The 27,123-nt window shown below is 43.4% G+C and overlaps 1 protein-coding gene across 3 annotated transcripts in view; it reads left to right on the plus strand.

Annotated features, from left to right (window-relative positions):
* The window catches only part of LOC135509547 (nuclear transcription factor Y subunit beta), a 46,374-nt gene continuing 19,251 nt past the window's right edge, over positions 1-27,123 (plus strand). For 2 of the 3 annotated variants that reach the window (XM_064930288.1, XM_064930290.1), the window contains exons 1-3: positions 1-108; positions 5,489-5,582; positions 5,928-6,061. In XM_064930288.1, the coding sequence (XP_064786360.1) occupies positions 5,489-5,582; positions 5,928-6,061 (228 nt within the window). In that variant the 5' untranslated portion in view covers positions 1-108. Of the gene's footprint in view, positions 109-134; positions 445-5,488; positions 5,583-5,927; positions 6,062-27,123 lie in introns of those variants that run through there. The other variant, XM_064930289.1, reaches the window with a different exon arrangement.

The raw sequence follows: 27,123 nt of genomic DNA on the forward strand, positions 1-27,123 counted from the left end.
GAGATTTTGGGACGCAGAGCTTCGCGCTGGGACTGGTTCTCTCGCAGCCATTTTCTGTCCAACCACACGGCCGTTTAGAGAAGCTAACCAACCAGGGCTGTATTGGAGGTTTGTGGCTGGCTCCGGCCAATGATTGCTATCCGATTTCGCTTTACCTCGAATCGAAATCTCCGCATTTGACTGTTTCTTTTTATTTGATGGTAGTGTGAATGGGAATTAGCAGCGGGAAAGTAGAAATTAAGACTGAGAGTTGTTAAATTACAGGACTCGCTAGTAAATGGTTTCTCACGCACAGGCCCTCCAACAAAGACAAGCTCAGACAATTCCTAAAATCATCTGTCAAATGTAGCTATGGTAATTGGCTATGTTAGGCATGGTGGTCGAACAGGTGAAGTCGAAGGGACATCTTGAATATTGTTTAAACATGAAGAATTTTTCCAAATCGTGAGTTGCTAATCGTTTTAACAATGGCCATTAAATGGTGCGCTTTTTGATTTCGTATGAATGTGAGTTGGCTAGTACGAGCTAACATTAACGTTAGCTCTCCTTCCCATCTAGCTAGCGCATCTTGTTATCATAGCTAGCTAACGTTATCTTAAGTAGAAATGCTAACGGTTCTGTCTCCGCGTATTTACCTCGACCTCAATGCCGTCTCTGGGTTTTTGGCAAGTTCGCTTCGTCGACATAAGCCAGTTAACGTTATACTCGCTACTACTAGCCAACCAGTTAGCCATTGTATGTCCCCTCTGGCTAGTTGTCAGTCAACGCGGGAACAAAGATAATGTTGCAGGGCTCTGGAAAAACTAGTGTTAGCTAGACTCTCGAGGTGGGTAGTAAAAGCGGCTTATAGATTCATGACAATCCATGCCTGAACTAGTAACAAATCGTCGTTTTATGCAACTGTATGTTAGATTCTCCATTCCATGCTAATGTGAATGTACTCTGTTTTAGCCGCGACTAGACAGCGGTGCTTACAGATAGAATGAGACATATGTCACCGGATGTATAAATGTGAAGCATCCGCTTGGCGTTTCCACTCCAGTAGCGGGGGGATGGCCGGTGTTGTGCCGAAAATCACCACCCTACCAGAACCCCCCCCCCTTTCTAATTTTCTTAATTTTGTGGTTAGAGTCAAATACTTTATATATAGAACTAACTTCACGTCAGGAAAGGCAACCGAAATGAATAATGAATGTACGTGTGTTATATTAAACAGAGGAGGGAGTGAAATGTTGGCAAGCAATAAATGGCTGAATTAATTATCCTTACACTTTCAAAAATACTAGTCGAGTAAGACATGGGAGAAATGACACATGTTGGCAAAGAGATTTAATTATAGACTAATACAAATCAGTAGCAGATTTAGGTTGGAGCGACATGGGCAGCTGCCCAGGGTGGCAATTTACCTTGCCCCACCCGCACATGGGTGTGGGTGCGCGCTGAAGGGAAGGGAAGGGGGGGGGGGTTCGCCCAGGGCGCCATACAAGCTAGAACCACCACATAAACTTGAAACAAATAGCCAAACTAAAAACTGCAGGCAAAAAATTCTTTCTGCTACTAAGATCAGTGAAATGTGGGATAAACTGACAACTGAGTGAAGAGCAGAAATCTCAACTTGCAATCAAGTCGCAGCATTGAAGAACGTGAAGGGGGGGGATTCTGGAAGGGGGGAGGTTTTCGGCACAACACTGGCAATGGGAGATTCTGCTAATGTTCTAATCGATTAAACATTCGATCTCAATACAGTTTTCTTAACGCAGAACTAAAATATGTTACTTACAGAGTGAACTACGTTTTTTAGAGTTCATCCCTTTTCAAATATTTAAAAAGTTGCGTTGTTTGGAATGCAAATTGAGTTATTTCACATGCATTCCCTAAGGGAAATATGCAAATGTTTGCTAGAATGCGCCAATAGGATCTTGCTAGCTCGTGCTTGACTCTGCCCACCTTGCTTGTTCTGTCCACTGACTGTCCATTTCAAACGACAGGCTGTGGTCTATCTTGGTATAATTATACCAATCTTTGGCTTCAACAACCTATGCTTTCTTCTTTGGTATCATTGCGTTCGCACATCTTGTTTGTGCATGCAGCCACCTACTGTGCTGTAGTGTGTGTTCAATCACGTTACATTTGTGATATAAAAAGGAAGGGGGATTAAAAATCCAATACCCCATTCCAGCACTATGCAAACAGCCTGGGAGGAGGAGACACCACCACCCAAGGCACCCTGTAACTCTTCTGAAGTCAAATCTCATAAACAGTACCAGTCAAAAGTTTGGACACACCTACTCATTTTCATTGTAGAATAATAGTGAAGACATCAAAGCTATGAAATAACACATGGAATCATGTAGTAACCAAAATAGTGTTAAACAAATCAAAATATATTTTATATTTGACATTTTTCAAAGTAGCCACCATTTTCCTTGATGACAGCTTTGCACACTCTTGGCATTCTCTCAACCAGCTTCATGAGGAATGCTTTTCCAACAGTCTTGAAGGAGTTCTGACATATGCTGAGCACTTGTTGACTGCTTTTCCTTCACTTTGTGGTCTAACACATCCCAAACCATCTCATTTGGGTTGAGGTTGGGAGATTATGGAGGCCAAGTCATCTGAAGCAGCGCTCCATCATTCCTTGGTCAAATAGCCTTTACGCAGCCGGAAGGTTTGTTGGGTCATTGTCCTGTTGAAAAACAAATTATAGTCCCAGTAAGCGCAAACCAGCTGGGATGGTGTATCACTGGAGAATGCTGTGATAGTCATGCTGGTTAAGTGTGCCTTGAATTCTAAATAAATGACTGACCGTGTCACCAGCAAAGCACCATCACACCACCTCCTCCATGCTTCATGGTGGGAACCACACATGCAGAGATCATCTGTTCATCTACTCTACTTCTCACAAAGACATGGCAGTTGGAACCAAAAATCTCAAATCTGGACTCATCAGACCAAAGGACAGATTTCCACCGGTCTAAGGTCCATTGATCGTGTTCGTTGGCCCAAGCAAGTGGTGTCCTTTTTAATAGTGGTTTCTTTGCACCAATTTGACCATGAAGGCCTGATTCACACAGTCTCTTCTGAACAGTTGATGTTGAGATGTGACTGTTACTTGAACACTGAAGCATTTATTTGGGCTGTGATTTCTGAGGCTGGTAACTGGAATGAACTTGTCCTCTGCAGCAGAGGTAACTCTGGGTCTTCCTTTCCTGTGGCAGTACTCATGAGCCAGTTTCATCATAGCAACTTCGTTTTAATGTAATTATGGACTGTCATTTTTCTTTTCTTATTTGAGCTGTTCTTGCCATAATATGGACTTGGTCTTTTACCAAATAGGGCCATGTTCTATATACCACCCCTATCTTGTTACAACAGAACTGATTGGCTCAAACGCATTAAGAAGGAAAGAAATTCCACTAACTTTTAACAAGGCACACCTGGTAATTGAAATGCATTCCAAGTGACTACCTCATGAAGCTGGTTGAGAGAATGCCACGAGTGTGCAAAGCTTTCAAGGCAAAGGGTGGCTACTTTGAAGAATCTCAAATATAAAATACATTTTTATTTAACACTTTTTTTGGTTACTACATGATGTACTACTATATGTGTTATTTCATAGTTTGGATGTCTTCACCATTATTCTACAATGTTGAAAATAGTAAAAAATAAAGAACAACCCATGATGTGGTGTTTAGTTGGTGTTTCCTAACTTTTGACTGGTACTGTACTTATCTGCAGCTGCCACCACCTCTATTTTCTGTGATTTAAGTTCCATTGCTGCGGTACAATTGATAAGCCATTGCTATGAACGATAAGAAGCCAAACTTACTGAAGAATAAATCACTCGTTGGCATATCCCTTTGTGCTGGCACAAATCAACTTGCACCATCCTTTAATTTCTTCACTGCCTCAGCATACGACACCTTCTACACTACGCTGACTCGAGCCACCTCAACCTGTCTGTCTCGCACCGGACACTTCCGATCCCCAGCAACATGGGCAACCCCTACAGTTGACACACACAACTTCATCCACCGAAACTACACAATCCTCTATCCCATGCCTTCCTGCACACTTCCCACATTTTGGAAACTCCCTCCTACAAACTGCTGTGACATGACCATAAACGTTGCACCTGAAACAGCTCAGTAGATTCGGCACAAAAGCTCTAACAGGATACAGATATCCTAACATTACTTTGTCAGGTAGAGACTCTTGACACCTCATAAGGACTGCCAGTGGCTCCTCTGTTTCACCACCCTTGCGTCGCACCAAACAGCACGGGCATCGCACCAAACAGTGGGCAAATTCCAAGGATCTTGTACTTCAATTGCTCCACCTTCACACTTAACACTACCCCAGTAATCCCTGCTTTCAATACCCTGTTCCTAAGATCAAAGTAAGAAACAGATCTTGACCCAAGTTGTGTGACGCGGAGCGCCTGCTCCCTCTGATTAGAAGAAACAAACCAATATCACAAGTCCACTACAGTTTACGTTCACTGATTCAACTGCACAAAACTAGTTTCTCACACACCCTGAATCCACATGGATCAGCCCAAGGGAAAGGTCCACTTTCTCCAAAAACCTCACTCCTGCTGGACCAGATTGAGGCTGTTATCTAGCTAGGACACTTGCACACACTGTCCTTTGCCACAGTTATTTTAACATTACGATGAGGGTAATCACAACCCGGTAGTGCCACGCGGGAGTTGAGTTGTCAACATTAGCTATTTACTTCCCCCATCGTAACATTAACAGAACTGCGGGAAAGCAGTGCTTAGCAGGTGGGGGCGAAAGACACTGTACCGGTGTCCCCTAGCCTCGCTAGCTAGAAGCTTGCTTTGGTGTTTTTTTTTTGGTTGGTTGGCATTGGTGCATTACTGCAAGCTACTGTGCTGGAGTGTGGCGTAGAGACAGAGCTAGCAGCCTCAATGGCAGTGGACACGGCATGTGTCGTGGAAATATTCAGTCAATAATATTTCTCAAATACCAGAGCCAGTGAGTTCAAATAGACTTTATTACAAAGTAACACAAGCCGAGCTGGTTCATGAAGCAACTGCCTTTCCAGCCTTGGCACACACTTTTTATACAGTTTTCATCCTTACGTCACACACATAGTAACTCCTCTTCAAGTTAATGATTCATCCCCTCTGGCATTTAGCCACCATTGTCTTCTTGCCTTGCACTAATTTTAGCTTGGTTTCACATTAGGTCATAGATTCCATTGGTGGCGTAACCACAACGACCGTAAACATTAGGCCATAGCAATGGTTTTAAAATAAACAGACATGCAGACTCCCAAGACAGGTGCATGTCTAATGGTGCCTAATGACCTAGACACACACACACACAGAGTGCACTTATTCTTACTACTCTTAAGATGTCACACATGTACTGAAAAGTTTCCAATACTTGTAGTTAGTGACATATATATATATATAGTGGGCACTACAAATAACTGAGTTATAACTTCTGTCTGTTTACAGATGGACGGCGACAGTTCAACCACCGATGCCTCTCAGTTGGGAATGTCAGGGGAGTACATGGCAGGAAGCCACTACGTTCTTCAATCACAGGACGGTAGGTGATGGAACTCACCTCACAGACTAAGCACCCCCTAATCAGCAACACCCTCTTTTCTGACATCCACAATCCCTTGGTCATAATAACTTGGGTGCCCAATGATGCTGGACACAATCAGAGCACCCCTATATAAACATAAAGATACTGACATGGCACTACCACCTTTCACAAGCCCAAAGATGCTTTACAAATAACCAGGCTTACATACTGTAGTAATCATAAATTATCAGGCTTGACATGAACCAAGTCACATGTAGATTTTATTGAGATACAAGTAGAGAAGATTTGTATAGGCACAATGTGGTGTTGAATAGGGATCTAACATGCCCCTCTCCCTGACAGATGATGGGGATGAGAGCCTGCATGACCATGAGGAAGGCAACGGCAGCAAGGAAAACTTCCGTGAGCAGGACATCTACCTCCCCATAGCTAACGTGGCTCGCATCATGAAGAACGCCGTCCCACAGACAGGAAAGGTATGGATTCAAATCAAATGTTATTTATCACGTGGCGAATACAGCTGGTGTAGACTTTACAGTGAAATGCTTGCTTACGAACCTTTCCCAACGATGCAGAGGTTACAAAATAAAATGGTAACTAACACGAGGAATATAATACAGAGGAATGGAGGAAGTACCAGTACCAGATCAATGTGCAGAGGTACTTGAGGTAGATATGCACATGACGGCAAGGTAGTGACTAGGCATTCAGATAGATAATAAGAGTAAAATGGAAACAGAGTAGCAGCAGCAAATTATGAGTGTAAAAGTGTGCATGTGTGTATGTATGTTTGTGTTGTGACTTAGGGTTGGGCGGTATACCGTATTTTATGATATAATGGTATTGATGCACGGCCCGGTGTGGTGGAATATTCTAATCGAGTGTGAGAGACTTTGTCATTTCTTCAAACAATCATCTTTGTTAAATATCGATTAATTATTGCAATAATGAAGCTGTCGACCCCACACTCTAAAATGTGTTGCCGAGGCTTAACCTTGACAGAAATGCCGTTGTTCTTTATATAGTAGACCTAAAAATGCTTAGTCAAGGCTGGTTCCACACCTCCCATGCAGACCAAGGGGCATCATAAGACACTAGGTTCATCCTATCATTATCTGCACTGGGGGCTATTGTCTCAACCCCACCTTGGCTTAGTTTTTCAGATGCCAGGATGATTTTGAGACAAAGAAGGATTATGTTCTACTCCCTCAGGCTCAGTCAGACCCCAGGCTCAGTCAGACCCCAGGCTCGGTCAGACCCCAGGCTCGGTCAGACCCCAGGCTCAGACCCCAGGCTCGGTCAGACCCCAGGCTCGGTCAGACCCCAGGCTCGGTCAGGCTCGGTCAGACCTCAGGCTCGGTCCGGCTCGGTCAGACCCCAGGCTCGGTCCGGCCAGGTCAGACCCCAGGCTCGGTCCGGCCAGGTCAGACCCCAGGCTCGGTCTGGCCCGGTCAGACCACAGGCTCGGTCCGGCTCGGTCAGACCCCAGGCTCGGTCCGGCTCGGTCAGACCCCAGGCTCGGTCAGGCTCGGTCAGACCACAGGCTCGGTCCGGCTCGGTCAGACCACAGGCTCGGTCAGGCTCAGTCAGACCCCAGGCTCGGTCAGGCTCAGTCAGACCCCAGGCTCGGTCAGGCTCAGTCAGACCCCAGGCTCGGTCAGGCTCAGTCAGACCCCAGGCTCGGTCAGGCTCAGTCAGACCCCAGGCTCGGTCAGGCTCAGTCAGACCCCAGGCTCGGTCAGGCTCAGTCAGACCCCAGGCTCGGTCAGGCTCAGTCAGACCCCAGGCTCGGTCAGGCTCAGTCAGACCCCAGGCTCGGTCAGGCTCAGTCAGACCCCAGGCTCGGTCAGGCTCAGTCAGACCCCAGGCTCGGTCAGGCTCAGTCAGACCCCGGGCTCAGTCAGACCCCAGGCTCAGTCAGGCCCCAGGCTCAGTCAGACCACACAGACACTGATGAGAAAGTTCTAAAAACCCTAAATTATTGCATAAAACAACATTGCATAAACATTATTACTGCATAAACAGTATTATAACATTATCTTGTAATTTTTCTCACACTAGTTTGGGTTTTTACCTTACCTTCTGTAACAGTATTTGAATGTTTTGTATGTTAAAGGTGATACGCCATTCGAAACATCAGTTTTTAGTTTTTAGTTTACTTGGCTACTGAGTCATTTCTCTCTGCTCTCTTTCTCTCCATGCTGCTTTCCACACAGACCTGGCCCCATCCCCTGTCACTCAATGAGCGCATTTGTTGTTCTTCTTGTGTTCAGTCTGCATGGTGAATGCAGCACATGCAACAATGTTGATAACAACTGTTCATTTTTACTCTGTTTATTTAGAACCTAACAGACAACTAGGAAAAGCTCAAACCAAGTTTTCACCCAATGGATCAGACAGCTGAACAGTGTGGTGGCAATTCTACCTTTAACTAATCATGAGGAGAGGCAAAAACAATAATCAATAAAGGTATTACTTTTATTAAAAACGTATTATAATAGGGAGGCTGGTCGCACCACCCACGCAGGTGAAATTGAGTGAGAGAGTACAGGAGCATTTATATAATCAAGATACCCCATGCAAGCATTTGCAAAACACGTGACCCTATGCACGTGTGTGTGTGTGAGGGGAGACAACTGGGTGAAAAGGTTACCTCAGCCTGTCGCAACTGAGTGAGGATAATAGGGGCCAAAATGACAGGAAGTCACTCCAGACATAGTTCCTCTAATGGTAGCTCAATGGTTCCCCCAAGTTGGGCAAGCAAGCACCTTTGACTGTCGGCCCAGATGATGTATGGTCGTACTGGTCACACACACACACAACATGAATCTTTCGCCCAGAAACAGGCTCCAAACAGAACAATAGCTCTATCGCTGACCTGACTTCAGCCCAAATTCCTCACTTCTCCCCAACTCACAGCTGTCATGTTGACTTGTATCAGACTGTACCCTTCTCCTTTCCATAGGATACCTGATGTCTAAGAATAACATGTTCTGATAGAATGTAAACGTTCCCCTCTCCCCAGTACCATGAACAAGGATATTTCATATTTTAAGTTTAGTAGTCAGAACACATTACAACAATGCTGTTTTTATTTTTGCTTCTTAATATAAACCCACTAGCGTTCTATAATGACACTATTAGTTTGTTTCTTACATCAGCAAACAGCTAGTTTGTCTTAGCAAATTGCCCTAAATATTTTGAGACGCTAATAACTAGCTAGCTAATAAATGTACTGCGAGCAAACGTAGCTTGCTAATACAGCCTGAAAATGCCAGTGATGGTGTAGACCTAAATCAGCATGTTGTTTGTGCAACAGTATCTTCTAAATCAAATCGGAATACATGAAGCATGAATATATTAGCTACGAGAAAACATTCAATGTAGGAGAAGATTATAGGGTCCCCTTGGAAACACTTATCAACAATTTGGTTCCTACCCTGTCACAATAACTCTTCCCTGGCATTTTCATTCATTGTCATGTCAAACAACACTGTATTCAAAGTGCCTACTATTATATTCTAACTATAGAATTAGAATAATCATTATATTTCCATGATTCCAACAGTTCACCCAAGTTTTTTGCTCCAAATCTCAATTGCAACATTTGGTTAAAAATATTGGTGTGATAGTATAAAACAATCAGAATGGAGAAAGACCCATTGAAATCATTTAGAATGTATGTGTTGTGTGGGAGCAAATAGAACACATAGACAAACACATAGATGTATAGGATAGCTGAACACGCTAAAAACAGAGGAGACACATAGTCTGCTGACCCTAGATAACACACAAACAGAAGAACGCATTAAGCTGAGTGCAGGGATAAAGCAAGCCTATAAAATAGAGGAATGTATAGTATTTTTAGTATAGCTGAACACGCTAAAAACAGAGGAGACACATAGTCTGCTGACCCTAGATAACACACAAACAGAAGAACACATTAAGCTGAGTGCAGGGATAAAGCAAGGGTCTTGTCACCATTATAATCTGACGGAAAGCAGGTATGGGCGGTATTGGGCTGAACAAGCAGGATGCACAGATTGGGATGTAACTTCATTTGCATGTGGGATGGACTCCTATGTTGTATGTGTATAAATCAGAGCGAGTGCTCTGAAAAAGGTGTGTGTTCCGCGGACCACTCCGGCTTGCAATATGTTGTATTAAAAGTCTATTATTGAATTCACAAAGTTCTTGTAAGCGTTATATTTGAACCGATTTTCCACGACAGTTGCAACTGTTGCAACGCGTACATTCTAGGTGATTTCAATGGGTCTTTCCCCATTCTGATTGTTTCATACTAAAGAACAAAACAATATTTTTATTTTCATCAATTTCTGCACTCATTTGAGTCCATTTCCACGCTACGCACCATATGGGCAAACAATGTAGGGCTTATTTTTAATTAAATGTTGCAGTTGGGATTCGACTTCCGATTTAGAGCAAAAACTTGGGTGAACTGTCTGAATCATGGAAATAGAAGGATTATTCTGTAAAACTCAAATGGATGACTTGGAAAATCGAGGTCAAACAGCTGAGAAGATTTATACCCTCCTGTTAGGCAGTTTCGTCCTTGCACATCGAGACAGCCAATACATCTCTGTTGCTAGGCAGGAACTCAGGTGGTGTGTCAATCAATCAAATTTATTTATAAAGCCCTTTTACATCAGCCGATGTCACAAAGTGCTGTACAGAAACCCAGCCTAAAACCCCAAACAGCAAGCAATGCAGCTGTAGAAGCACAGTGGCTAGGAAAAACTCCCTAGAAAGGCCGTAGCCTAGGAAGAAATCTCAAGAGGAACCAGGCTATGAGGGGTGGCCTGTCCTCTTCTGGCTGTGCCGGGTGGAGATTATAACAGAACATGTTCATAGATGACCAGCAGGGCCAGAAAATAATAATCACAGTGGTTGTAGAGGGTGCAACAGGTCAGCACCTCAGGAGTAAATTGGCTTTTGGCTTTTCGTATTCGATCATTCAGAGTTAGAGACTGCAGGTGCGGTAGAGAGAGAGTCCAAAACAGCAGGTCCGGGATAAGGTCGCACGTCCAGTGAACAGGTCAGGGTTCCATAGCTGAACATAGGCATAACAGTTGAAACTGGCGTAGCAGCATGACCAGGTGGACTGGGGATGGGATGGAAGAGCACCAGTAAGCCAGTGACTCAGACCCCATAATAGGGTTAGAGGCAGAGCATCCCAGTGGAGAGAGGGGAACCGGCCAGGGAGAGACGGCAAGGGCGGTTCGTTGCTCCAGTGCCTTTCCGTAAACCTTCACACCCCTGGGCCAGACTACACTCAATCATCGGACCTACTGAAGAGATGAGTCTTCAATAAAGACTTAAAGGTTGAGATCGAGTCTGCGTCTCTCACATGGGTAGGCAGACCATTCCATAAAAATGGAGCTCTATAGGAGAAAGACCCTGCCTCCAGCTGTTTGCTTAGAAAATCTAGGGACTGTAAGGAGGCCTGCGTCTTGTGACCGTAGCGTACGTGTAGGTATGTACGGCAGGACCAAATCGTTAAGATAGGTAGGAGCAAGCCCATGTAATGCTTTGTAGGTTAGCAGTAAAACCTTGAAATCAGCCCAAGCCTTAACAGGAAGCCAGTGTAGAGCGGCTAGCACTGGAGTAATATGATCACATTTCTGGGTTATAATCAAGATTCTAGCTGCCGTGTTTAACACTAACTGAAGTTTATTTAGTGCTTTATCCGGGTAGCAGGAAAGTAGAGCATTGCAGTAGTCTAATCTAGAAGTGACAAAAGCATGGCTAAGTTTTTCTGCATCATTTTGGACATAAAGTTTCTGATTTTTGCAATGTTACAAAGATGTAAACGCTGTCCTTGAAACATTCTTGATATGTTTGTCAAAAGAGAGATCAGGGTCCAGAGTAACGCTGAGGTCCTTCACAGTTCTATTTGAGATGACTGTACAACCATCAATTAATTGTCAGATCCAACAGAAGATCTCTTTGTTTCTTGGGACCTAGAACTAGCATCTCTGTTTTGTCAGAGTTTAAAAGTAAAACATTTGCCGCCATCCACTCCCTTATGTCTGGAACACAGTCTTCCAGGGATGGCAATTTTGGGGCTTCACCATGTTTCATTGAAATGTAAAGCTGTGTATCGTGTGCATAACAGTGAATGTTAACATTATGTTTCCGAATGACATCACCAAGAGGTAAAATATATAGTGAAAACAATAGTGGTCCTAAAACGGAGCCTTGAGGAAAACCAACATTTACAGTTGATTTGTCAGAGGACAAACCATCCACAGAGACAAACTGATATCTTTCCGACAGATAGGATCTAAACAATGCCAGAACTTGTCCGTGTGGATCAATATGTGTTTCCAATCCCTCAAAAATAATGTATTTATCGATGGTATCAAACACAGCACTAAAGTCTAGGAGCACTAGGACAAATGCTGAGTCTTGGTCTGACGCCATTACAAGGTAATTTACCACCTTCACGAGTGCAGTCACAGTGCTATGATGGGGTCTAAAACCAGACTGAAGCATTTCGTTTCCATTGTTTGTCTTCGGTAAGGTAGTGAGTTGCTGAACAACAGCTTTTTCTAAAAAAAAAAGAGAGGAATGGGAGACCCGATATAGGCCGATAGTTTTTTATATTTTCCGGGTCAAGGTTTTGCTTTTCATGAGAGGCTTTATTACTGCCACTTTTAGTAAGTTTGGTACACATCCGGTGGATAATGTTTGATTCGGGGTAAACTTTGAACATTGACATACTGGAGACATGGTAGATCAGAAGCATAGTATATTACGGAGTGTAAGACGAAGTTAATGAAGTTAATGGTTGTCTGTACATTTACATTACATTTAAGTCATTTAGCAGACGCTCTTATCCAGAGCGACTTACAAATTGGTGAATTCACCTTCTGACATCCAGTGGAACAGCCACTTTACAATAGTGCATCTAAATCATTTAAGGGGGGGGGTGAGAAGGGTTACTTATCCTATCCTAGGTATTCCTTGAAGAGGTGGGGTTTCAGGTGTCTCCGGAAGGTGGTGATTGACTCCGCTGTCCTGGCGTCGTGAGGGAGTTTGTTCCACCATTGGGGGGCGGAGCAGCGAACAGTTTTGACTGGGCTGAGCGGGAACTGTACTTCCTCAGTGGTAGGGAGGCGAGCAGGCCAGAGGTGGATGAACGCAGTGCCCTTGTTTGGGTGTAGGGCCTGATCAGAGCCTGGAGGTACTGCAGTGCCGTTCCCCTCACAGCTCCGTAGGCAAGCACCATGGTCTTGTAGCGGATGCGAGCTTCAACTGGAAGCCAGTGGAGAGAGCGGAGGAGCGGGGTGACGTGAGAGAACTTGGGAAGGTTGAACACCAGACGGGCTGCGGCGTTCTGGATGAGTTGTAGGGGTTTAATGGCACAGGCAGGGAGCCCAGCCAACAGCGAGTTGCAGTAATCCAGACGGGAGATGACAAGTGCCTGGATTAGGACCTGCGCCGCTTCCTGTGTGAGGCAGGGTCGTACTCTGCGGATGTTGTAGAGCATGAACCTACAGGAACGGGCCACCGCCATGATGTTGGTTGAGAACGACAGGGTGTTGTCCAGGATCACGCCAAGGTTCTTAGCGCTCTGGGAGGAGGACACAATGGAGTTGTCAACCGTGATGGCGAGATCATGGAACGGGCAGTCCTTCCCCGGGAGGAAGAGCAGCTCCGTCTTGCCGAGGTTCAGCTTGAGGTGGTGATCCGTCATCCACACTGATATGTCTGCCAGAGGGGAACCTGGTCATCAGAAGGGGAAAGGAGAAGATTAATTGTGTGTCGTCTGCATAGCAATGATAGGAGAGACCATGTGAGGTTATGACAGAGCCAAGTGACTTGGTGTATAGCGAGAATAGGAGAGGGCCTAGAACAGAGCCCTGGGGGACACCAGTGGTGAGAGCGCGTGGCGAGGAGACAGATTCTCGCCACGCCACCTGGTAGGAGCGACCTGTCAGGTAGGACGCAATCCAAGCGTGGGCCGCACCGGAGATGCCCAACTCGGAGAGGGTGGAGAGGAGGATCTGATGGTTCACAGTATCGAAGGCAGCCGATAGGTCTAGAAGGATGAGAGCAGAGGAGAGAGAGTTAGCTTTAGCAGTGCGGAGCGCCTCCGTGATACAGAGAAGAGCAGTCTCAGTTGAATGACTAGTCTTGAAACCTGACTGATTTGGATCAAGAAGGTCATTCTGAGAGAGATAGCGGGAGAGCTGGCCAAGGACGGCACGTTCAAGAGTTTTGGAGAGAAAAGAAAGAAGGGATACTGGTCTGTAGTTGTTGACATCGGAGGGATCGAGTGTAGGTTTTTTCAGAAGGGGTGCAACTCTCGCTCTCTTGAAGACGGAAGGGACGTAGCCAGCGGTCAGGGATGAGTTGATGAGCGAGGTGAGGTAAGGGAGAAGGTCTCCGGAAATGGTCTGGAGAAGAGAGGAGGGGATAGGGTCAAGCGGGCAGGTTGTTGGGCGGCCGGCCGTCACAAGAAGCGAGATTTCATCTGGAGAGAGAGGGGAGAAAGAGGTCAGAGCACAGGGTAGGGCAGTGTGAGCAGTACCAGCGGTGTCGTTTGACTTAGCAAACGAGGATCGGATGTCGTCGACCTTCTTTTCAAAATGGTTGACGAAGTCATCTGCAGGGGGAGGAGGGGGGGGGGGGGGGGGGATTCAGGAGGGAGGAGAAGGTGGCAAAGAGCTTCCTAGGGTTAGAGGCAGATGCTTGGAATTTAGAGTGGTAGAAAGTGGCTTTAGCAGCAGAGACAGAGGAGGAAAATGTAGAGAGGAGGGAGTGAAAGGATGCCAGGTCCGCAGGGAGGCAAGTTTTCCTCCATTTCCGCTCGGCTGCCCGGAGCACTGTTCTGTGAGCTCGCAATGAGTCGTCGAGCCACGGAGCGGGAGGGGAGGACCGAGCCGGCCTGGAGGATAGGGGACATAGAGAGTCAAAGGATGCAGAAAGGGAAGAGAGGAGGGTTGAGGAGGCAGAATCAGGAGATAGGTTGGAGAAGGTATGAGCAGAGGGAAGAGATGATAGGATGGAAGAGGAGAGAGTAGCGGGGGAGAGAGAGCGAAGGTTGGGACGGCGCGATACCATCCGAGTAGGGGCAGTGTGGGAAGTGTTGGATGAGAGCGAGAGGGAAAAGGATACAAGGTAGTGGTCGGAGACTTGGAGGGGAGTTGCAATGAGGTTAGTGGAAGAACAGCATCTAGTAAAGATGAGGTTGAGCGTATTGCCTGCCTTGTGAGTAGGGGGGAAGGTGAGAGGGTGAGGTCAAAAGAGGAGAGGAGTGGAAAGAAGGAGGCAGAGAGGAATGAGTCAAAGGTAGACGTGGGGAGGTTAAAGTCGCCCAGGACTGTGAGAGGTGAGCCGTCCTCAGGAAAGGAGCTTATCAAGGCATCAAGCTCATTGATGAACTCTCCGAGGGAACCTGGAGGGCGATAAATGATAAGGATGTTAAGCTTGAAAGGGCTGGTAACTGTGACAGCATGGAATTCAAAGGAGGCGATAGACAGATGGGTAAGGGGAGAAAGAGAGAATGACCACTTGGGAGAGATGAGGATCCCGGTGCCACCACCCCGCTGACCAGAAGCTCTCGGGGTGTGCGAGAACACGTGGGCGGACGAAGAGAGGGCAGTAGGAGTAGCAGTGTTATCTGTGGTGATCCATGTTTCCGTCAGTGCCAAGAAGTCGAGGGACTGGAGGGAGGCATAGGCTGAGATGAACTCTGCCTTGTTTGCCGCTGATCGGCAGTTCCAGAGGCTACCGGAGACCTGGAACTCCACGTGGGTCGTGCGCGCTGGGACCACCAGATTAGGGTGGCCGCGGCCACGCGGTGTGGATCGTTTGTATGGTCTGTGCAGAGAGGAGAGAACAGGGATAGATAGACACATAGTTGACAGGCTACAGAAGAGGCTACGCTAATGCAAAGGAGATTGGAATGACAAGTGGACTACACGTCTCTAATGTTCAGAAAGTTAAGCTTACGTAGCAAGAATCTTATTGACTAAAATGATTGAAATGATACAGTACTGCTGGAGTAGGCTAGCTGGGAGTGGCTGCGTTGTTGACACTACACTAATCAAGTCGTTCCGTCGAGTGTAATAGTTTCTACAGTGCTGCTATTCGGGGGCTAGCTGGCTAGCTAGCAGTGTTGATTACGTAACGTTACGTTAAAAGAACGACAATAGCTGGCTAGCTAACCTAGAAAATCGCTCTAGACTACACAATTGTCTTAGATACAAAGACGGCTATGTAGCTAGCTAGCTACGATCAAACAAATCAAACAGTTGTACTGTAATGAAGTGAAATGAAAATGTGATACTACCTGTGGAGCGAAGCGGAATGTTGGCCGGGTTGCTAGGTTCAATTCGGTAGACGTTGGCTAGCTGTTGGCTAGCTAGCTCGCAGTATCTCCTACGTTAAGGACGACAAATAGCTGGCTAGCTAACCTCGGTAAATTAAGATAATCACTCTAAGTCTACACACTCTAACTACACAATTATCTTGGATACGAAGACAGCAAGGACAACTATGTAGCTAGCTAACACTACACTAATCGAGTCGTTCAGTTGAGTGTAATAGTTTCTACAGTGCTAGTGGACGTTAGCTAGCTGCTGGGCAGATAGCAGTGTAGACTACGTTAGGACGACGAAATACGATAATTACGCAATTATCTTTGATGCAAAGACGGCTATGTAGCTAGCTAAGAAGAAATTGCTAAGATTAGACAAATCAAACCGTTGTACTATAATGAAATGTAATGAAAATGTAATGAAAAGTTATACTACCTGCGGACCGAAGTGTAGATGCGACCGCGACCGCTCGCTCCAACCCGGAACCGTAGAAAGACCGATGGCTTTGGAATGTGTTGGGTGGACTGGAGGAAGTCAGGATTGCTATAGGGCAAGTGGATGGACATCTGTGGATTAGGTTGAGGTCAGGAGGTCAGGTCAGATCCCCTGAAGGGAGAAATTATGGTTCATTACCCTATTACCCTCTTCCCGTTGAACCATAAATTGTAAGGATTGGAGAGAGGGAGGAGTTCCTAAATTGGAGTATATTTATATTTGTGATGGTGGAAACATGCTTTTGTCTGAATACAGCTGTGTCGACCAATTGGGAATTATTAAACTTGGTTAAAACCTCTCTGGGATATGTGGGACACGAGTGTCCCACCTTGCCAACAGCCAGTGAAATTGCAGGGTGCTGAATTCAAACAGAATTCTCATAATTAACATTCCTCAAACATACAAGTATTATACACCATTTTAAAGATAAACTTCTTGTTAATCCAGCCAGTGTCTGATTTTCAAAAAGGCTTTACGACAAAAGCACACCATGCAATTATGTTAGGTCAGCGCCTAGCCACAGAAAACCATACAGCCATTTTCCAAAGAAGGAGAAGTGTCACAAAAGACAGAAATAGCGTTAAAATTAACCTTTGATGATCTTCACCGGATGGCACTCCCAGGACACCATGTAAGACAATAAATGTGTGTTTTGTTCGATAAAGTTCATCTCTATGTCAAAATACGTCCTTTTTGTTTGCGTGTTTAGTTAGGTAATCCAAATGCACCAAGTCCAGACGAAAAGTTAAAGTTCCATTATAGTTCGTAGAAACATGTCAAACGATGTATATGTATATGTATACGATGTAACCTTTAGGATGTTTTTATCATAAATCTTCAATAATATTCCAACCTTACAATTCCTTTGTCTTTAGAAAAGAAAGGCAACGGAGCTCGCACTCGATAAACAATTCGAGGCTTTCAGCCAGACCACTGGTTGAAACAGCTCTTATTCGCTCCCCTTTCACAGTAGAAGCCTGAAACAACGTTCTGTTGACATCTAGTGGAAACCTTAGGAATTGCAATCTGACCCCATAGCCATAGTATATTGGATAGGCAATCACTTAAACTACAAACCTCAGATTTCCCACTTCCTGGTTGGAATTTTCTCCTGTTTTTGCCTGCCATATGAGTTCTGTTTACTCAGACATTATTTTAACAGTTTTGGAAACTTTTAGAGTGTTTTCTATCCAAATCTACTAATTATATACATATTCTAGCTTCTGGGACTGAGTAGCAGACAGTTTACTCTGTGCACCTTATTCATCCAAGCTACTCAATACTGCCCTCCGTTCCCAAAGAAGTTAAGCTTCTCTAGTGTCTGTGAGTTATTTACTCTGAAAAATTAGAATCTAACAATAGGGAGACGTTTATTATATTCATCATAGACGGGCCAAGCACAGGAAGCAGCTCTTTCAGTAGTTTAGTTGGAATAGGGTCCAGTATGCAGCTTGAAGGTTTAGAGGCCAAGACTATTTTCATCAATGTGTCAAGAGATAATAGTTTAAAAACTTGAGTGTCTCCCTCGGTCCTCGGTCCTGGCAGTGTTGTGCAGACTCAGGACAACTGAGCTTTGGAGAAATACGCAGATTTAAAGAGGAGTCCGTAATTTGCTTTCTAATGATCATGATCTTTTCGTCAAAGAAGTTTATGAATTTATCACTGCTGAAGTGAAAGCCATTCTCTCTTGGGAAATGGTGCTTAATAGTTAGTTTTGCGACAGTATCAAAAATACATTTTGGTTTGTTCTTATTCCTCTCAATTAATTTGAAGAAACAATAGGATGATCGAAAAGCAGTGAGGGCTCTTCGATACTGCACGTGTCTTTCCAAGCTCGTCGGAAGACTTCCAGTTTGGTGGAGCACCATTTCAGTTCCAATTTTCTGGAACCTTGCTTGCGTCAGGGCTCGGGTATTTTCTGTATACCAGGGAGCTTGTGTCTTATGACAAATGTTTTTTTTTTTAGGGGTGTGACTGCGTCTAGTGTATTATGCAAGGTTAAATTGAGTTCCTCTGTTTTTTTATACTCTGACGTCCTTGGGTAGGTGTAGGGAGTCTGGAAGGGCATCTAGGAATCTTTGGGTTGTTCGAGAATAGCGTGGCTTTTGATGATCCTTGGTTGGGGTCTGAGCAAATTATTTGTTTCGATTGCAAACGTAATAAAATGGTGGTCTGATAGTCCAGGATTATGAGGAAAAACATTCAGATCCACAACATTTATTCCACAGGACAAAACTTGGTCCAGAGTATGATTGTGGCAGTGAGTAGGTCCCGGAGACATGTTGGACAAAACCCACTAAGTCGATGATGGCTCCGAAAGCCTTATGGAGTGGGCCTGTGGAATTTTCCATGTGAATATTAAAGCCACCAAAAATGTGAAAATTATCTGCCATGACTACAAGGTCCGATAGGAATTCATGGAACTAAGTGAGGAACACTGTAAATGGCCCAGGAGGCCTGTAAACAGTAGCTATGAAAAGTGATTTAGTAGGAGGCTGCATAGATTTTATGACTAAAAGCTCAAAAGAAGAAAACACAGTAATTTTTTTTGTTTTAAATTGAAATTTGCTATCGTAAATGTTAGCAACACCTCCGCCTATGCGGGACATATGGTCACTGGTGTTAACAGGAGGAGAGGCCTCATTTAATACAGTAAATTGAGGGATCTAACATTAAGTAGCCCTATTTTGAGATGTGAGATATCACAATCGCTTTCAATAATGGAATGGAGGAATGGAGGAGGTCTTTTTTCCATTGAGATTGCTAAGGCGAACACCGCCATGTTTTGCCCAGCCTAGATCAAGGCACAGACACGGTCTCAATGGGGATAGCTGAGCTGACTACACTGACTATGCTAGTGGCAGACTCCACTAAGCTGGCAGGGTGGCTAACAGCCTGCTGCCTAAACAGCCTGCTGCCTGGCCTGCACCCTATCTCATTGTGGAGCTAGAGGAGTTAGAGCCCTGTCTATGTTCATAGATAAGATGAGAGCACCCCTCCAGGTAGGATGGAGTCCGTCACTCCTCATCAGGCCAGGCTTGGTCCTGTTTGTGGGAAAGTCCCAGAAAAAGGGCCAATTATCTACAAGTTGTAGATAATGTCTAATGTCTACAAGTTGTCTGTAAATGCCGATAACGTATTGGAAGGAACAATAGTGTATGTGTGTAATAGAATGTGTGCAATAGAACCTGACCTCCACCCACATTCCTCCTTCCTCCCTAATCCATGGCTATCCAACCTTATCAGTGACTGAAACCAGACTGTTACCCTTTGGCCCTCTCCATAGGATCCATGAGATTTAACAATTACATTATAGATGTAAAGTAGTTAAAGTAACATGAATAAGTATATATTTCAAGCTAGAAACTTTTATTATTCAAAAACATAAAATACCACCATACCAGCCCAAGTTTTTTTTTTTTGTGAAATTATATTTTGGCCATATCGCCCAGCCCTATTGTCTGTATGCATGTGTGTGTTACAGTGCCTTTGAGAAAATATTCAGACCTTTTGACTTTTTCCACATTTTGTTACGTTACAGCTTTATTCTAAAATGTATTAAAATAATGTTTTTCCTCATCAATCTACACACAATACCTCATAATGATAAAGCGAAAATTTTCTTTTTGTGTGTGTGTGTGTTAATTTTTGTTTTGTTATTTGAAATATCTTATTTACATAAGTATTCAGTCCCTTTGCTATGAGACTTGAAATTAAGATCAGGTGCATCCTGTTTCCATTGATCATCATTGAGATGTTTCTACAACTTGATTGGAGACCACCTGTGGTAGATTCAATTGATTGGACATGATTTGGAAAAGAGCACACCTGTTTATATAAGGTCTCACAGTTGACAGTGCATGTCAGAGCAAAAACCAAGCCATGAGGTCGAAGAAATAGTCTGTTGTGCTCCGAGACAGGATTGTGTTGAAGCACAGATCTGGGGAAGGGTACCTAAACATTTCTGCAGCATTGAAAGTGTCGTGGAAATTCAGTACTGAGAGAGATTTGGTCTTTTCTTCAAAAAAATGTATTTATTTAATGTCGATGAATTGTTGATAATGAGGCTGGTCGACCCCCCCCCCCCTTGAATGTTGGACCAAGTAACCTAACCTCAACCCTCCTTATGCAGACCAAGGAGCATCATAAACCACTCTGGCTTCATCTTGTTGTTATCTGCAAGTGGGTTGTTGTCTTAACCCCACCCTGGCTTAGTTTCCCAGATACAATGATGGTTTTGAGACGATGAGTGATTGTTCTACTCCTAAGCTATCCCTTAGTAAAACACAATGTTGTCTATGTAATGCAGTCTTTAACCCATTTGTCAGCCCAAGCCATCTCCAGTGACCATATGCCCAGATTAGCTGCAGGGAAAAAGAGTGGAGCCCATGAAAACACAGACACTAATGGGACAGAAATGTCTTATTATTAGTGAAATATTAATTGTTAACCATTAATATCAAATAAACCAGGTACATATGTACTTTTTCTATCACAGATGTCCATAAGAACACAGAGCTGACAGAGCTTGAGAAGATCTGCAGAGAAGAATGGGAGAATCTCCTCAAATATAGGTGTGTGAAGCTTTGTAGCATCATACCCAAGAAGACTCAAGGTTGTAATAGCTGCCAAAGTTCTTCAACAAAGTACTGTGTAAAAGTGTCTGAATAGATATGTAAAATTTCTAAAAAGCTGTTTTTCATTATGGGGTATTGTGTGTTGCTTGACGAGGGGGAAACTATTTAATGAGGTTTTAGAATAAGGCTTTAAAGTAACAAAATGCAGAAAAAGTCCAGAGGTCTGAATACTTTCCGTGTGTGTGCGGAAGTAGTGTTTGAATGTGTGAGGGATTTGTGTGGAAGTGACAGTAGTGTATAGTGTGTGTGTATATACAGTGCCTTGTGAAAGTATTCAGCCCCCTTGAACTTTGCGACCTTTTGCCACATTTCAGGCTTCAAACATAAATATATAAAACTGTATTTTTTGTGAAGAATCAACAACAAGTGGAACACAATCATGAAGTGGAACGACATTTATTGGATATTTCAAACTTTTTTAACAAATCAAAAACTGAAAAATTGGACATGCAAAATTATTCAGCCCCCTTAAGTTAATACTTTGTAGCGCCACCTTTTGCTGCGATTACAGCTGTAAGTCGCTTGGGGTATGTCTCTATCAGTTTTGCACATTGAGAGACTGAAATTTTTTCCCATTCCTCCTTGCAAAACAGCTCGAGCTCAGTGAGGTTGGATGGAGAGCATTTGTGAACAGCAGTTTTCAGTTCTTTCCACAGATTCTCGATTGGATTCAGGTCTGGGCTTTGACTTGGCCATTCTAACACCTGGATATGTTTATTTTTGAACCATTCCATTGTAGATTTAGCTTTTTATGTTTTGGATCATTGTCTTGTTGGAAGACAAATCTCCGTCCCAGTCTCAGGTCTTTTGCAGACTCCATCAGGTTTTCTTCCAGAATGGTCCTGTATTTGGCTCCATCCATCTTCCCATCAATTTTAACCATCTTCCCTGTTCCTGCTGAAGAAAAGCAGGCCCAAACCATGATGCTGCCACCACCATGTTTGACAGTGGGGATGGTGTGTTCAGGATGATGAGCTGTGTTGCTTTTACGCAACACAGCTCAAAACATAACGTTTTGCATTGTTGCCAAAAAGTTCAATTTTGGTTTCATCTGACCAGAGCACCTTCTTCCACATGTTTGGTGTGTCTCCCAGGTGGCTTGTGGCAAACTTTAAACAACACTTTTTATGGATATCTTTAACAAATGGCTTTCTTCTTGCCACCCTTCCATAAAGGCCAGATTTGTGCAATATACGACTGATTGTTGTCTCCCACATCAGCTGTAGATCTCTGCAGTTCATCCAGAGTGATCATGGGTCTCTTGGCTGCATCTCTAATCAGTCTTCTCCTTGTATGAGCTGAAAATTTAGAGGGACGGCCAGGTCTTGGTAGATTTGCAGTGGTCTGATACTCCTTCCATTTCAATATTATCGCTTGCACAGTGCTCCTTGGGATGTTCAAAGCTTGGGAAATCTTTTTGTATCCAAATCCGGCTTTAAACTTCTTCACAACAGTATCTCGGACCTGCCTGGTGTGTTCCTTGTTCTTCATGATGCTCTCTGCGCTTTTAACGGACCTCTGAGACTATCACAGTGCAGGTGCATTTATACGGAGACTTGATTACACACAGGTGGATTGTATTTATCATCATTAGTCATTTAGGTCAACATTAGATCATTCAGAGATCCTCACTGAACTTCTGGAGAGAGTTTGCTGCACTGAAGGTCCCAACCCTCCTTTATCTGGGCTTGGGACCTGCAAAAGTGACCCAAAATAGACACTGGCAGAGTTACTTTGTTTTTAATTTTATTTTTGTTTTATTTTTCTTAATTTGGTTTGGTTTTTAACCTTATGGTCCACTTAGGAGCCTACAACAAGTCACAGTAAAACATCAACATTTTTAACCATAACATTTTTTGCATTTTTTTTCTATACAATCTACAATAACAATCTAAATTAACCAAAAAGAGACAATAGAAAAAATTGTCAATGGCAATGTGAGAAAATTATAGTAACTAGTCTGGCCCTAATTCAGGCAAATTAAAAACATATATTTTTTTTAATGTTAAGCCAGGGCGGCGCGCGATTCATTTGCACTCTGACGCAGAGGGGTGAACATCTCCTGCTCTGACTGCAGCTGGGAGGGACTGCTGCATGAGGACAGGGCTGCCTGTGAGTGCTCTGGGACGGGGGTGGGGCCACGGCAGCACCCGCTGCTCGTTAAGAAGAGTTAGAACAATACGTGCTTTCACGTCAGAGGCTCCAAAAGTCTCCAATAACACCAGAAAAAGTAGCTATATTTGTCGCTAGTCACTTTTTTGAAAATGTGTCGCCAGAGGGGTCACTAAATATAGCAACAAAGTCGCTAAGTTGGCAACACTGCACACTGCAAACATTGTTTGGGCTAGGTTAGGAATGCTGTGTTGCACATGTAGCGAAAATGTTTACGTGGCGTTATTACGTCATGTACCTATGTTATTTAGGAATGCACGGTAGCTTTGGCATCGGTAGACATTGGCCGATACCGATGTTGGCATTTTTAGCTAATATTGGCTGATTCCTATATGTTGTTGATGATTAGCTACCGGAGAGAGAGACCAAATCAAGACGCTGGGCAGAGTGGAATCAAGTATAGCAAAAGGGCAGTTTATTATGTAAAAGATATCTTGTCCTCTAATTAAGCGTGCACGGACCTAGTCATATGGCTCAGAAGGAGCCTTTCCCTATTTATTCTCAATGATAAATATGACTTTTTCTCTGTTACAATACCAAATCATTAATAGCCCATTCAAAAACTTCACAGCTAATGCTGTAAAACAGAATCCTGAACCACTTTCTCATTTGCGGTTCAAACAATAATTCTAACCCCCCCAACCAAAACTCCATTATAATGAATTTACCTTAAAACTAGTAACTCAATATGACCACATTCATTATACAAATGACTCTCCCCTGAGGCTGATCAGACCTCAGAAGACAGTCACGATAAGATCAATAGGTCATAAAATAAAATAAAAATTAACTTGTATAATTAAAACTCATAAACTAAAAACTCATAAAGTTCCATATTGTGAGCGTGCCTCTCTAAAATACCTTTGCACTAAAACAAATAGTCCTAACAATGGTTTTAGGTGTATATACTTGCAGACCTGTTTTAATTTGGTCGTTTATGGCCTCATTCTCCCCAAGATTATAATCCCAGGAAACATCTAAAATTGAGACACCTAAACATCAATATTCCCAGAAGAACACAACACTCCTAACTAGCATTCACTATGCTAATTCCGATTCATAAACTCAAAAGTGAACTATAAACTAAACCTAATGATGATTCCCCTTTAACTCAAATCATTAATCATAAGTTTTAAACAACGTCAATGTATATAATTACTTAAATGAACATGCTATCCTTAGATACAATTAACCAATAACGTTATTGTATTACTTCTTCCCCTCTGCCGCAAATGTCGTACATTTCTCAGTGTAAGAAATCCTAATCCCAGATATTTAATAAAAATATAAACGCGTTTTTTCCTTGGCTCCTTCAACTCACATACTTTAGATAACTTACATCCGTCCCGGTATGAAGAATCCTACTTAAACACACCAGAACTAATGCTTAATTAAGTTGAATCAACTCCTAGAATAACCAGTCTCATAGGAATCAAACAAGTAGGTATATGGACTTTTTTATCACCTTCTGAAAAGTGACTCAAAACAATAATGCACACATTTTCCTTCTAAAAGACACAAACAATTTTCTCCGTTACCCCCAGTCCGTGGCGACAACAGTGCCTCGCGAGTGATGTCATCAACAAGCGCTCAACCTTGGCTCCATCCGTAACAACTTTCAATGAATTGTAAATAATTGTTGTTCGATAAACCAAACCTAATTTATCACATCTGTTCAAATCCGGAATTATAATTTACCACCCCAACCAATATCTCTTAATTCGCTAATTTTATAAAAACATTTCGATGGGCATAAATCGTAATTGTCTCTTTGTTTTTATTTATAATTCATTTTGATCTGAGTAACTGTCTCATCTTTGACTTAGCATTTTAATTACGACTCTATTCCCAATACGTTATTTACTTGTTTTAATTAAAACTCATACCAGCATATGTGAGTGTACACCTTTAAAATACCTTGTCACTGGGAACAGGGAAATCCCCTTAACACAAACTTGTACTAATACAACGACACCCAATAATTCTGATAATCCCTTCACATCGTTTGTTTTAAATGTCTTGATGTTTCATGTTTTTATTCTCGTGTTTCTCCAAATTTTCTCCCCAAAATACTCCTTAAATACCCAGCCATTAGACACACACACACCTGTGATAAATGTATACTGTCCCTTTAATATAAAAACTCAGCCTGCAGTCCATTCTGCGGGCCTTTCATTGTTCCCCATAATGAAAACAGATTCTAATGTTAGTATACCTTAACCTCCTGTTTAATTTCAATGGTGTTATCTGAACAATCAAACCAAAATCAATATCCGGGAAGTACTTGTGTAAATTAATTAAAAGAACAAAATAAATCTACCTTATTTCTCAGCACTTGGTTAGAACACCACTCCCTTCTTTCATCGACCACATTTAGTTTTTTTTAGCTATGATTTAGGTTTTTCCGCTATGGCGGAGACTACTGGGTAGACTGCGTCCCACTGTAAGCAATTTGCAGGGTCACAAACAAGGGCCCAGATAGTCCTAGCCTCGCCCAAGGAGAGAGAGATGTCCCTTTAACTGGGCGAGGTTCCTTTTTCAGGGGAGGTGGAGTTTGATGCTCCATCACCTGAGTCAGGAGTGTCTCCATTTGGTACCAAATTTAGGCTGTTCAAATCAGCTCTGACTTCAGTCAGTGTTCTGGAAGGAGTTGGGGCTGGGGTGCAATGTGTAAGGTGGTGCCAAGGTGCGCCTGATTTACCTTTGACCTGGACTGAGTGTGAAGTAACCTCCTTCACTTCGTACGGTCCAGTCCACCTGGGTTCCAGCCACCTTCTCTTGTGGAAATTAACCCTTACCCAGTCACCAACTTTTACCTTCAGTGGTGGCGTGTCTCCTGGCAGCTCCCCCTCCTGGACCTTGTGAACCTGGGTAGAGAGTGCTGCAGAGAGAATCGTCAGTTTTTTCACATAATCAGACATTAGAATTTGTTGAACATCAAGAGCGGGCATATGACCTCCCTCCCTTGGTGGACCAGGCATGACTCTTCCAGTCATTATCTCATGAGGAGAGAGATGGGTGCCTGCTCCTGGTGAGGCTCTCATGGCCATCAACGCCAGAGGCAGGGCTTCAACCCATGTCAACTTCGAACCTGCACATGCTTTAGCTATCTTAGCTTTCAACGTTTGGTTTGGCGTTCTACCAGACCTTGAGACTGGGGCCTGTACACAGATCCAAATCTGTGGGTTATGCCAAATCTTTCTTCTTCCTGTCTCAGGTGTTTGTTACTGTCAGATCTGATTACACCGTTTATGTATTCAGTGTTATTCCCCAACAAACGTTCTCTCTGACTTAAGCCAAATAACCACGATATGCCACTGAACCTAATGTTATATTTTAATGTCCAATGGTCACATCCTCCCCGATCACTGTCTCGTGGAACGCCAAACTTACATTTACTACATCTACTTGACCTCAACTCTTACACAATTTAAGTCCTCTACAAGACCTATTCGATAGTACACAACGTATCAATAGGACATTTTACATGCAGTAATCTAACCACTCATCTACAAGACCTATTCGATAGTACACAACGTATCAATAGGACATTTTACATGCAGCAATCTAACCACTCCTCTACAAGACCTATTCGATAGTACACAACGTATCAATAGGACATTTTACATGCAGATTCAATCAATCTAACCGCACCTCTACAAGACCTATTCGATAGTACACAACGTATCAATAGGACATTTTATATGCAGATTCGGTTCATCTATTAATGCAAGATATCTTTTAACCATGCCTTAATTTTTAAAAGTAATTTAACAGCAATTCATACTCACGCCCAGTACTACTGATCAAAATTTGGCAATTGACTAAAATACAATATGCAGATTTTTGATTTAACAGGCTCTGCTTATCTTTTATGTCGAGCTC

Source organism: Oncorhynchus masou, chromosome 22 (genome assembly GCF_036934945.1).
Source record: "Oncorhynchus masou masou isolate Uvic2021 chromosome 22, UVic_Omas_1.1, whole genome shotgun sequence".
In the NCBI taxonomy this organism is placed as follows: domain Eukaryota; kingdom Metazoa; phylum Chordata; class Actinopteri; order Salmoniformes; family Salmonidae; genus Oncorhynchus; species Oncorhynchus masou.